At 31.4% G+C, this 14,617-nt stretch overlaps 1 protein-coding gene across 6 annotated transcripts in view; it reads right to left on the bottom strand.

Annotated features, from left to right (window-relative positions):
• Positions 1 to 10,321: 10,321 nt before the first annotated feature.
• The window catches only part of Ubr1 (Ubr1 ubiquitin ligase), a 94,455-nt gene continuing 90,159 nt past the window's right edge, over positions 10,322 to 14,617 (bottom strand). For all 6 annotated transcript variants that reach the window (XM_073974701.1, XM_073974702.1, XM_073974706.1 and 3 more), the window contains one exon: positions 10,322 to 11,812. In XM_073974701.1, coding sequence (XP_073830802.1) covers positions 10,566 to 11,812 — 1,247 coding nt within the window. In that variant the 3' untranslated portion in view covers positions 10,322 to 10,565. The remainder of the gene's footprint in view (positions 11,813 to 14,617) is intronic.

Genomic DNA, 14,617 nt, shown 5'->3' with positions numbered 1-14,617 from the left:
CGTGGATTTTTTAAAGAATATTTTTGAGGGAATATCACAACCACAAACGTGGATTTTTTAAACAATATTTTTGAGGGAATATCAGGCCTATAAACTTGGATTTTTTAAAGAATATTTTTCAGGGAATACCACAACCACAAACCTGGATTTTTTAAAGAATATTTTTGAGGGAACAGCACAACCACAAACGTGGATTTTTTAAACAATATTTTTGAGGGAATATCAGGCCTATAAACTTGGATTTTTTAAAGAATATTTTTCAGGGAATACCACAACCACAAACCTGGATTTTTTAAAGAATATTTTTGAGGGAACAGCACAACCACAAACGTGGATTTTTTAAACAATATTTTTGAGGGAATATCACAACCACAAACGTGGATTTTTTTAAACAATATTTTTGAGGGAATATCACAACCACAAACGTGGATTTTTTTAAACAATATTTTTGAGGGAATATCACAACCACAAACGTGGATTTTTTTAAACAATATTTTTGAGGGAATATCACAACCACAAACGTGGATTTTTTTAAACAATATTTTTGAGGGAATTTTTAAACAATATTTTTGAGGGAATATCACAAACACAAACGCGGATTTTTTAAACAATATTTTTGAGGGAATATCAAAACCACAAACGTGGATTTTTTAAAGAATATTTTTGAGGGAATATCACAACCACAAACGTGGATTTTTTAAACAATATTTTTGAGGGAATATCACAACCACAAACGTGGATTTTTTAAACAATATTTTTGAGGGAATATCACAACCACAAACGTGGATCTTTTAAACAATATTTTTGAGGGAATATCACAACCACAAACGTGGATTTTTTAAACAATATTTTTGATGGAATATCACAACCACAAACGTGGATTTTTTAAGAACATTTTTGAGCGAATATCACAACCAGAAACGTGGATTTTTTAAAGAATATTTTTGAGGGAATATCACAACCACAAACGTGGATTTTTTAAAGAATATTTTTGGGGAATATATCAACCACTAACGTGGATTTTTTAAAGAATATTTTTGAGGGAATATCACAACCACAAACGTGGATTTTTTAAAGAATATTTTTGAGGGAATATCACAACCACAAACGTGGATTTTTTAAAGAATATTTTTGGGGAATATATCAACCACTAACGTGGATTTTTTAAAGAATATTTTTGAGGGAATATCACAACCACAAACGTGGATTTTTTAAAGAATATTTTATAGGGAATATCACAACCACAAACGTGGATTTTTAAAGAATATTTTATAGGGAATATCACAACCACAAACGTGGATTTTTTAAAGAATATTTTATAGGGAATATCACAACCACAAACGTGGATTTTTTATAGAATATTTTATAGGGAATATCACAACCACTAACGTGGATTTTTTAAAGAATATTTTTGAGGGAATATATCAACCACTAACGTGGATTTTTTAAAGAATATTTTTGAGGGAATATCACAACCACAAACGTGGATTTTTTTAAAGAATATTTTATAGGGAATATCACAACCACAAACGTGGATTTTTTATAGAATATTTTATAGGGAATATCACAACCACTAACGTGGATTTTTAAAGAATATTTTTGAGGCAATATCACAACCACAAACGTGGATTTTTTAAAGAATATTTTTGAGGCAATATCACAACCACAAACGTGGATTTTTTAAAGAATATTTTTGAGGGAATATCACTACGTGGATTTTTTAAAGAATATTTTTGAGGGAATATCACTACGTGGATTTTTTAAAGAATATTTTTGAGGGAATATCACAACCACAAACGTGGATTTTTTAAAGAATATTTTTGAGGGAATATCACAACCACAAACGTGGATTTTTTAAACAATATTTTTGAGGGAATATCACAACCACAAACGTGGATTTTTTTAAAGAATGTTTTTGAGGGAATATCACAACCACACACGTGGATTTTTTAAACAATATTTTTGAGGGAATATCACAACCACAAACGTGGATTTTTTAAACAATATTTTTGAGGGAATATCACAACCACAAACGTGGATTTTTTAAACAATATTTTTGAGGGAATATCACAACCACAAACGTGGATTTTTTTAAAGAATGTTTTTGAGGGAATATCACAACCACACACGTGGATTTTTTAAACAATATTTTTGAGGGAATATCACAACCACAAACGTGGATTTTTTAAACAATATTTTTGAGGGAATATCGCAACCACAAACGTGGATTTTTTAAAGAATATTTTTGAGGGAATATCACAACCACAAACGTGGATTTTTTAAAGAATATTTTTGAGGAAACATCACAACCACAAACGTGGATTTTTTAAAGAATATTTTTGAGGGAATATCACAACCACAAACGTGGATTTTTTAAAGAATATTTTTGAGGGAATATCACAACCACAAACGTGGATTTTTTAAAGAATATTTACGAGAAAATATCACAACCACAAACGTGGATTTTTTAAAGAAAATTTTTGAGGGAATATCACAACCACAAACGTGGATTTTTTAAAGAATATTTTATAGGGAATATCACAACCACAAACGTGGATTTTTAAAGAATATTTTATAGGGAATATCACAACCACTAACGTGGATTTTTTAAAGAATATTTTATAGGGAATATCACAACCACAAACGTGGATTTTTAAAGAATATTTTATAGGGAATATCACAACCACTAACGTGGATTTTTTAAAGAATATTTTATAGGGAATATCACAACCACAAACGTGGATTTTTAAAGAATATTTTATAGGGAATATCACAACCACTAACGTGGATTTTTTAAAGAATATTTTATAGGGAATATCACAACCACAAACGTGGATTTTTTATAGAATATTTTATAGGGAATATCACAACCACTAACGTGAATTTTTAAAGAATATTTTTGAGGCAATATCACAACCACAAACGTGGATTTTTTAAAGAATATTTTTGAGGCAATATCACAACCACAAACGTGGATTTTTTAAAGAATATTTTTGAGGGAATATCACTACGTGGATTTTTTAAAGAATATTTTTGAGGGAATATCACAACCACAAACGTGGATTTTTTAACGAATATTTTTGAGGGAATATCACAACCACAAACGTGGATTTTTTAAACAATATTTTTGAGGGAATATCACAACCACAAACGTGGATTTTTTTAAAGAATGTTTTTGAGGGAATATCACAACCACACACGTGGATTTTTTAAACAATATTTTTGAGGGAATATCACAACCACAAACGTGGATTTTTTAAACAATATTTTTGAGGCAATATCACAACCACAAACGTGGATTTTTTAAACAATATTTTTGAGGGAATATCGCAACCACAAACGTGGATTTTTTAAAGAATATTTTTGAGGGAATATCACAACCACAAACGTGGATTTTTTAAAGAATATTTTTGAGGAAACATCACAACCACAAACGTGGATTTTTTAAAGAATATTTTTGAGGGAATATCACAACCACAAACGTGGATTTTTTAAAGAATATTTTTGAGGGAATATCACAACCACAAACGTGGATTTTTTAAAGAATATTTACGAGAAAATATCACAACCACAAACGTGGATTTTTTAAAGAAAATTTTTGAGGGAATATCACAACCACAAACGTGGATTTTTTAAAGAATATTTTATAGGGAATATCACAACCACAAACGTGGATTTTTAAAGAATATTTTATAGGGAATATCACAACCACTAACGTGGATTTTTTAAAGAATATTTTATAGGGAATATCACAACCACAAACGTGGATTTTTAAAGAATATTTTATAGGGAATATCACAACCACTAACGTGGATTTTTTAAAGAATATTTTATAGGGAATATCACAACCACAAACGTGGATTTTTAAAGAATATTTTATAGGGAATATCACAACCACTAACGTGGATTTTTTAAAGAATATTTTATAGGGAATATCACAACCACAAACGTGGATTTTTTATAGAATATTTTATAGGGAATATCACAACCACTAACGTGAATTTTTAAAGAATATTTTTGAGGCAATATCACAACCACAAACGTGGATTTTTTAAAGAATATTTTTGAGGCAATATCACAACCACAAACGTGGATTTTTTAAAGAATATTTTTGAGGGAATATCACTACGTGGATTTTTTAAAGAATATTTTTGAGGGAATATCACAACCACAAACGTGGATTTTTTAACGAATATTTTTGAGGGAATATCACAACCACAAACGTGGATTTTTTAAACAATATTTTTGAGGGAATATCACAACCACAAACGTGGATTTTTTTAAAGAATGTTTTTGAGGGAATATCACAACCACACACGTGGATTTTTTAAACAATATTTTTGAGGGAATATCACAACCACAAACGTGGATTTTTTAAACAATATTTTTGAGGGAATATCGCAACCACAAACGTGGATTTTTTAAAGAATATTTTTGAGGGAATATCACAACCACAAACGTGGATTTTTTAAAGAATATTTTTGAGGAAACATCACAACCACAAACGTGGATTTTTTAAAGAATATTTTTGAGGGAATATCACAAGCACAAACGTGGATTTTTTAAAGAATATTTTTGAGGGAATATCACAACCACAAACGTGGATTTTTTAAAGAATATTTACGAGAAAATATCACAACCACAAACGTGGATTTTTTAAAGAAAATTTTTGAGGGAATATCACAACCACAAACGTGGATTTTTTAAACAATATTTTTGAGGGAATATCACAACCACAAACGTGGATTTTTTAAACAATATTTTTGAGGGAATATCACAACCACAAACGTGGATTTTTTAAACAATATTTTTGAGGGAATATCACAACCACAAACGTGGATTTTTTAAACAATATTTTTGAGGGAATATCACAACCACAAACGTGGATTTTTGAAGGAATATCACAACCACAAACGTGGATTTTTTAAAGAATATTTTTGAGGGAATATATCAACCACAAACGTGGATTTTTGAAGGAATATCACAACCACAAACGTGGATTTTTTTAAGAAAACATTTTTGAGGGAATATATCAACCACAAACGTGGATTTTTGAAGGAATATTTTTGAGGGAATATCACAACCACAAACGTGGATTTTTAAAGAATATTTTTGAGGCAATATCACAACCACAAACGTGGATTTTTTAAAGAATATTTTTGAGGCAATATCACAACCACAAACGTGGATTTTTTAAAGAATATTTTTGAGGGAATATCACTACGTGGATTTTTTAAAGAATATTTTTGAGGCAATATCACAACCACAAACGTGGATTTTTTAAAGAATATTTTTGAGGCAATATCACAACCACAAACGTGGATTTTTTAAAGAATATTTTTGAGGGAATATCACAACCACAAACGTGGATTTTTTAAAGAATATTTTATAGGGAATATCACAACCACTAACGTGGATTTTTTAAAGAATATTTTATAGGGAATATCACAACCACAAACGTGGATTTTTTATAGAATATTTTATAGGGAATATCACAACCACTAACGTGGATTTTTTAAAGAATATTTTTGAGGGAATATCACAACCACAAACGTGGATTTTTTAAAGAATATTTTTGGGGAATATATCAACCACTAACGTGGATTTTTTAAAGAATATTTTTGAGGGAATATCACAACCACAAACGTGGATTTTTTAAAGAATATTTTATAGGGAATATCACAACCACAAACGTGGATTTTTTATAGAATATTTTATAGGGAATATCACAACCACTAACGTGGATTTTTTAAAGAATATTTTTGAGGGAATATCACAACCACAAACGTGGATTTTTTAAAGAATATTTTTGAGGGAATATCACAACCACAAACGTGGATTTTTTAAAGAATATTTTTGAGGGAATATATCAACCACAAACGTGGATTTTTTAAACAATATTTTTGAGGGAATATATCAACCACAAACGTGGATTTTTTTAAACAATATTTTTGAGGGAATATCAAAACCACAAACGTGGATTTTTTAAAGAATATTTTTGAGGGAATATCAAAACCACAAACGTGGATTTTTTAAAGAATATTTTTGAGGGAATATCAAAGCCACAAACGTGGATTTTTTAAAGAATATTTTTGAGGGAATATCAAAACCACAAACGTGGATTTTTTAAAGAATATTTTTGAGGGAATATCAAAACCACAAACGTGGATTTTTTAAAGAATATTTTTGAGGGAACACCACAAACGTGGATTTTTTAAAGAATATTTTTGAGGGAACACCACAAACGTGGATTTTTTAAAGAATATTTTTGAGGGAACACCACAAACGTGGATTTTTTAAAGAATATTTTTGAGGGAACACCACAAACGTGGATTTTTTAAAGAATATTTTTGAGGGAACACCACAAACGTGGATTTTTTAAAGAATATTTTTGAGGGAACACCACAAACGTGGATTTTTTAAAGAATATTTTTGAGGGAACACCACAAACGTGGATTTTTTAAAGAATATTTTTGAGGGAACACCACAAACGTGGATTTTTTAAAGAATATTTTTGAGGGAACACCACAAACGTGGATTTTTTAAAGAATATTTTTGAGGGAACACCACAAACGTGGATTTTTTAAAGAATATTTTTGAGGGAACACCACAAACGTGGATTTTTTAAAGAATATTTTTGAGGGAACACCACAAACGTGGATTTTTTAAAGAATATTTTTGAGGGAACACCACAAACGTGGATTTTTTAAAGAATATTTTTGAGGGAACACCACAAACGTGGATTTTTTAAAGAATATTTTTGAGGGAACACCACAAACGTGGATTTTTTAAAGAATATTTTTGAGGGAACACCACAAACGTGGATTTTTTAAAGAATATTTTTGAGGGAACACCACAAACGTGGATTTTTTAAAGAATATTTTTGAGGGAACACCACAAACGTGGATTTTTTAAAGAATATTTTTGAGGGAACACCACAAACGTGGATTTTTTAAAGAATATTTTTGAGGGAACACCACAAACGTGGATTTTTTAAAGAATATTTTTGAGGGAACACCACAAACGTGGATTTTTTAAAGAATATTTTTGAGGGAACACCACAAACGTGGATTTTTTAAAGAATATTTTTGAGGGAACACCACAAACGTGGATTTTTTAAAGAATATTTTTGAGGGAACACCACAAACGTGGATTTTTTAAAGAATATTTTTGAGGGAACACCACAAACGTGGATTTTTTAAAGAATATTTTTGAGGGAACACCACAAACGTGGATTTTTTAAAGAATATTTTTGAGGGAACACCACAAACGTGGATTTTTTAAAGAATATTTTTGAGGGAACACCACAAACGTGGATTTTTTAAAGAATATTTTTGAGGGAACACCACAAACGTGGATTTTTTTAAACAATATTTTTGAGGGAATATCACAACCACAAACGTGGATTTTTTTAAAGAATATTTTTGAGGGAATATCACAACCACAAACGTGGATTTTTTAAAGAATATTTTTGAGGGAATATCACAACCACAAACGTGGATTTTTTAAAGAATATTTTTGAGGGAATATCACAACCAAAAACGTGGATTTTTTAAAGAATATTTTTGAGGGAATATCACTACCACAAACGTGGATTTTTTTAAAGAATATTTTTGAGGGAATATCACAACCACAAACGTGGATTTTTTTAAAGAATTTTTTTAAGGGAATATCACAACCACAAACGTGGATTTTTAAAAGAATATTTTTGAGGGAATATCACAACCACAAACGTGGATTTTATAAACAATATTTTTGAGAGAATAAACGTGGATTTTTTAAACAATATTTTTGAGAGAATAAACGTGGATTTTTTAAACAATATTTTTGAGGGAATAAACGTGGATTTTTTAAACAATATTTTTGAGGGAATAAACGTGGATTTTTTAAAGAATATTTTTGAGGGAATAAACGTGGATTTTTTAAAGAATATTTTTGAGGGAATATCACAACCACAAACGTGGATTTTTTAAAGAATATTTTTGAGGGAATATCACAACCACAAACATGGATTTTTTAAAGAATATTTTTGAGGGAATATCACAACCACAAACGTTGATTTTTTAAATAATATTTTTTAAGGAATATCACAACCACAAACGTGGATTTTTTGAAGAATATTTTTGAGGGAATATCAGGCCTATAAACTTGGATTTTTTAAACAATATTTTTGAGGGATATCAGGCCTATAAACTTGGATTTTTTAAACAATATTTTTGAGGGAATATCAGGCCTATAAACTTGGATTTTTAAAGAATATTTTTGAGGGAATGCCACAACCACAAACCTGGATTTTTTAAAGAATATTTACGAGGGAATATCACAACCACAAACGTGGATTTGTTAAAGAATATTTTTGAGGGAATACCACAACCACAAACCTGGATTTTTTAAAGAATATTTACGAGGGAATATCACAACCACAAACGTGGATTTGTTAAAAAATATTTTTGAGGGAATATCACAACCACAAACGTAGATTTTTTAAAGAATATTTACGAGGGAATATCACAACCACAAACGTGGATTTGTTAAAAAATATTTTTGAGGGAATATCACAACCACAAACGTGGATTTATTAAAGAATATTTTTGAGGGAATACCACAACCACAAACCTAGATATTTTAAAGAATATTTACGAGGGAATATCACAACCACAAACGTAGATTTTTTAAACAATATTTTTGAGGGAATATCAGGCCTATAAACATGGATTTTTTAAAGAATATTTTGTAAAGGAACATCAGGCCTATAAACGTGGATTTCTTCAACAATATTTGTGCAAGCTTAATCTAAATAAATACTCACTGTGAGGCATGAAGACATTCGAAAGAAGTTTTCTCATTTATTTTATATTTAAATTTTTATTAAACAAACATTTTTATTTAAGTTTTTTTTTTTTGTTTATGACAATAATGATTTTGTTGTTGTTGGTTGGTTGTTTAGATTTCTTTTTTTTTCGTAAATTACAATTATTATTTATTAAATATAAACAAAATAAAATAAAAATTAATAATATTTATTATGTAGTACATATTACAGAAATAGAGTAATTCAAATAAATTAAAATTCTAAGTAGTGTTGTATTATTTTTAGTTTTTTGTTTTTGTTTTAAGCAAAACGAAAAAAAGAGGAGGAGCGCCTTTTTAACAAACAAAAAGAGTATTGGGGTAGGAAAGTGAAGGGGCGTCAAAAGTAGTAACAAAGGGCGTAACAAAACAAATTGTAATAGGGGAGCGAGAGAGCTTGGAAAAGGTGATGTTTGTTGCGAATTTCGATGTTAAACAAAAACACAAGATTTTGTTAAAGAATAACGGGGGTAGAGGAGGAGAAATATATAAAAGTATAACAACTAAGCTGCGATTCATAAAATATAAAGGATATGAAATGATCACGTCTGACATTATTTTGTTTACATACAATGTATTTGATGTTTAGAGGAGTATGTGGAAGGAGGGATGAACACGTCTAGTGGATGAGAGTTGAATGAGTGAGAGTGTGTGTGTGATTTCAATGAAAGAAGCAAACAAGTTCTTAATAAATCTATAGAAAACAAGAAATATATTTTTAAGCTATGCAAGTATGTTTTTGCTTGTACGATCTCAGTCTACAAGACTGAACTTTTTTGTTTGGAGAATTGTAAAGCTTTTTAAATTGAGTTGTTGAAAAAAAAACTAATTTAGTAAATAAAAGTTTTTCATTTGCCAAAAACATGTTTTGGGAATAAATAGCTGGCTATAAACACGTTGCGAGTAAAGTTGCAATCATTTTAGGTGTCTTGGTCGAGGCCGTGAATAATAGTCAAGGCAATAAAATGAACAAAAAGTGAGTTTAGGGCAAAAAATGTATTATTTCCTAAAACTGATCTTCCTTTTTCGAGGTTAAAACATATACTTTCGATGTAAAATAAGCTTTAGAAATCGACTCAAAATTGCCTATATAGTGGCTTTGTTCCTCACAAAATATTTTTCTTTTTTTACGTCATAACCTCACTTTTTGCAACTTTGATACCTTGATTAACTAATCACTATTAAGAGCCTTAATAATGTTCCTCGTCATATAGTCCTGTATAGCACAGATTTATGCTTCGAAAAAAAAACACTTATTTTCTAATTTTAGCGTATTGTTGTTGTGTGAAATCTAATACAGATTAATATCTGTTGTTGTTGTTTTGCTTTTCCGTTTTTCTCTATTTATTTGATATTTTAGATAAAGAGGAGGGATATTTTTGTTTTGTTTTTGTTTCAAAAGTTACAATCTCAATCTCATTATTTTCGTTATTTAAAATAACATAATTTTTTAATAATATTAGTCATTTAGTTTTTAATTTTGCTTGCATTGTTTTTTGTTTTCATTTCAAAATTTTGTTTTTGCTGTTTTTCTAGTTTTTCACTTTCTTTTTTTGCTTTAATTTAAATCACATTAACTGCTGTTGTGTTTTGTTGGTTGTTGTTTTTGTTTTTTTATCTTCTATATTAAATTAATATTTTCTTCAAAATTAAGAAATTCTACCATTCTTCGTTCTCTTGTCGTCGACATAACTAACCGCCGCTGCTTCCTTCAACTACATGTGATGCCACTGAGTGGTAATGGCCGACGAGTGATCATTGAGACGGGCAATTTCTTCATGCAAACCATGACCCAGCCAGGTTAGATGTATTTTACTATAACGTGCCGGACACAAACGCAATGGATTACCCCGTCTCAGACCTTGATCTGTTTCCCCATATTCATCCAAATAGGGTGGTTGAACAAAACATCCCTTATTCTTGCCCAAATAGACAATCTGGCAATCACGTATACGCAGGAATGGTGCAATTTCAGCGCCACAGAAATACGCATGATAGGTACATGCTCCAACATTGCGACTATCCAGCTCCGGTTGACAACAATATGATTGGGCACACAATATCTCCCCACACACCAGACACATTGTGGGTGTTTTCATTTCTTCGCGTTCATTGTTGGGACAACTAAAGTCTGACACACTGTTGATTAGATCACTATAATCTTCGGGTAAGCTAACCAATGGTGGAACGGGTCTAATACATGGTACAATAACCAATGGATCACCGGTTTTCTTTATTTTTGTTGTGGCCACTTCCAAATTGGTAATATCGTGATGCGAGGCAAACATTTCCAGAATTGTGGCATAGGGTGTTGACATGTCAAAGTACGATTCCAATTGGCTATTCAGACCCAAATATTTACACATGTTTTCAAAGGTATCACTTTCACTGGTGGCCAAATAGTCGGGGAATTCGACATCGGTAACAAAGTGGAAAAATAGGCAGGAACATCTCAAGAATTCACGCATTTCCATTTTGATGTGATCCAGCAGAGCTGTTACCAACTGGGGACTTAACAAATTCTGCTGTGTTTGTTCAGAGACTTCCTCTTCCTGCTGTTGCTGTTGTTGTTCCAGCTGTTGAGTGACATCTGTCATCATGCGTTCTTCCCCGTCATCGTCATCAGCAGCAGTATTATTATCGTCCATTGACTGTTTTTTCTGTTGTTGTTGTTGCTGTTGCTGCTGCTGTTTGCTTTCCACATTATTACTACCATTGTTTGACTTCTTTTGTTGTTGTGCCGCTGCCTTTTGTCTGGCCTGTATATTATATTTATTAAAGAATGTGGAAATATTTTCCAATTGTTTATCACTGATGGCCACATAGTCTTCCTCTTCAATGTCCATAAGACCTTCAGCAGGTTGTTCAAATAATATTAGCGATTTTACCACATTAGCAAGTAAAAAGACCTGCAGCGTATAGAAGTCCATTAAACTGCCACTGGCTATAACAGAAGTATCTCCTGTGGAAATGAAATAAAAAAATAAATGGAAAGAAAAATTTATATAAGTGTGTTTTAATATTTATTTTTGTGGTTTTAACCTTAGAAGCTACAACTTATTCTAGATTTAAACGATTCATGAGCTAGAAAAAACTTGTTGAAAATTTATGAAAGTTACAGGACAACATTGACTTATTATTTTCGATTTCTTTCTGTCGATATTGTTTAGAAAGTCCCTAAGCCTGATGACTTACAAAAATGAACGGCCACACTGGCAAGCAACCCATTATTTGAGCAAAACTGACTGTCAAAACTGTTCGTGTGTATTTGCAGCTGAGTTCAGTAGTGCCATTCTCTAACTCATAGTTGAGTTACCGATAAAAATCGCTAACATTAAAACGCAAAATTGTGAATGAAAAGCTCAAATAAAAGTTGACAACACTGTTGCTATTGGTAGAAATTTACGATTTACTTTTTATTGGTCGCTAACTTACCTAATAATATCGTTAATTACCGAAATTATAAGCATTTTAATTTTACCGACTTTTGTCGGTAAATGAGTCAAAAAATGAGTTAGAGAATCGCACTACTGGTGGGCCAAAATTTGAATACATCCATCCAATGTACCTACTCGTACAATGACTACAGATTTCCTCGACACAATAGGAACCTCAAAATCCGAATTACAATCGTTTCTATGGAAATTTAGATTAGAATATTCAAAATATCGAAAATCTGCGGTGATACCACTATATGGATTATATAGGCCTATACTGACAAGTATCTTCCAGAAGCTGTAGCAACCAATTAGAACTCGATGCACCAATTCACTGTCAATTCGATTTTAGAATACGGGAATGTTGCTATAATTTTATATGACAATAATATAGAATTCTTTCAAGACTACACCTGGGATATGGCAATTGAGCTTCCAACTTAAAAGAAATGTTTAGAAATGCATAATCGAATTGAGACTCGTGGACATGGCCATTGCTCATGACATAACGACCTGCTAGCTCTTAAAAAATCGTATATAATTGTTCCACAAACATCCCATAAGGGACAAGGGAGACTTCTCTCATATCAATGAGTGCACCCTGATGAAGCTCAATGATATGGGACCTACAGTTTATCGCTGAGTCCGAACGGCGTGTCTAAGACATCACTTTTGTAGAGAAGTTTTACATGGCTGAAATACTCAGGAAATGTTGCCAACATTACTGAGGGGTATTTTGCCACCGTTGAAAAGTGTTTCGATGTTGCCAGGCCGGGGCATCGAACCCACGACCTAATGTGTGCATACCATTGCACCACGGTGGCACCCCTTAAAAAATCTTACGTTGACTTAAATTGCTGGTAGGCACGATAACTATTTTAAGGAGTGACTGATATTGGCCCAGCCTTGTCACATATTAATATATTTCTAAACCTTAAATCCCGTTCGAAGATGGACTATATCGAACAACTCCTTCGGGTATTTTCCCCCAACAACCCTGTAACATTTATCTTGAGCTCAGTTTAAGGCCTGTTCAAGGATTTTTGTATTGAATGTAGCCCTTGTGGTCCTGTTTTTGGAGAGGCAATTCCATAATGAAGTAGTTTTTCTTTCATGGGCAAGTTCATACTTCCTGTTGGCTCAAAAGCTGCCGACACCAACTAAAATGACTGCTGATCATAATGACGAATTTTGAATGTTTGGCCGAAACTTTGAAGAATGTAATATAAATATTATTTCTTCAAAACGTGCATTAATGGTCTGTTTCTCTAAGACGATTCAAATTCGTTCGAATTACAACTAAACTCCTGTTGTGGTATAAAATTTAATTTGATTGAAAACATAAATGAATCAAATACATATTTTTCGAACGAGTTGGTATTCAATTTCAATTTATTTTCATAAATGGGAACCTAGCCCATAGGGCCAAGAGCGGTTCCAAAAGCTACAAAACATACACTACTCCAAAAGCTTAAAACTAACAATACATTAAATTTAAAATTCATTATAATTCATTAATAGGATGTAATTAAAGAAAATATGAAGATCTGTTTAGTAAATCAGCTAAGCAATATTAAAAATAAGGAACATAAACAATCATAACAAAAATTTGTACTAGTCGAAAAATTATTAATCTTCAAAATCACTCCGATTGAAATATTCAAATAACTTCCTTTTATAACAGAATAAGGAGCCACTGAATGTCTTAAGATCTTGCGGTAAACCATTGAACACACGGGCAACCCGTACCAAAAAGGATTTTTCCAACAAAGGGGTCAAAAGCGGCACATGAATTTGTTTATTCCTCTCCGATCTACTAAAAACAAATAACTCTAAAACAGAGGAAGGGGCTTGGATTTGTATCACCTTAAAGAAAAACAACATGCACCTAATATTCAGAAAAGCATCAAACGAACTACCAAGAAATTCTTCTACATACGAAGAAATATGATCACGACGTTTAAGCACAAAAACATAGCGCATGACCCTATTAAACAATAGCTTAAGCTTACGCAAAACATGGCCACAACTTCCACCAACAACCTCAATACAATACAAAAAATGCGGCATTATCAATGCATGTACTACCTGTATCCTAATTTTCTTAGGTAGGACAATATCTTAAAATAAAGTTTACCTTGTATTCGAATCGCCTTAGGGCATACCTCCCTTTCAAAGTTCTAAACATTTCGTTTATTTATAGTTTAAGCGCTGTTCGAGAATTGTTTAGAAATTTACACCGAAGTTAGCCCTTGTGGCCCTGATTATAGATAATTATTTTCGCGTGTAAGTCTATTCTTCCGGAGAAATATCGTAAAAAATCATACGAA

Source organism: Musca autumnalis, unplaced genomic scaffold (genome assembly GCF_047663935.1).
Source record: "Musca autumnalis isolate F117 unplaced genomic scaffold, ASM4766393v1 scaffold_3, whole genome shotgun sequence".
Lineage (NCBI taxonomy): Eukaryota > Metazoa > Arthropoda > Insecta > Diptera > Muscidae > Musca > Musca autumnalis.
Note: the sequence above shows the minus strand (reverse complement) of the source record. Positions and strands in the feature narration are given on the sequence as shown.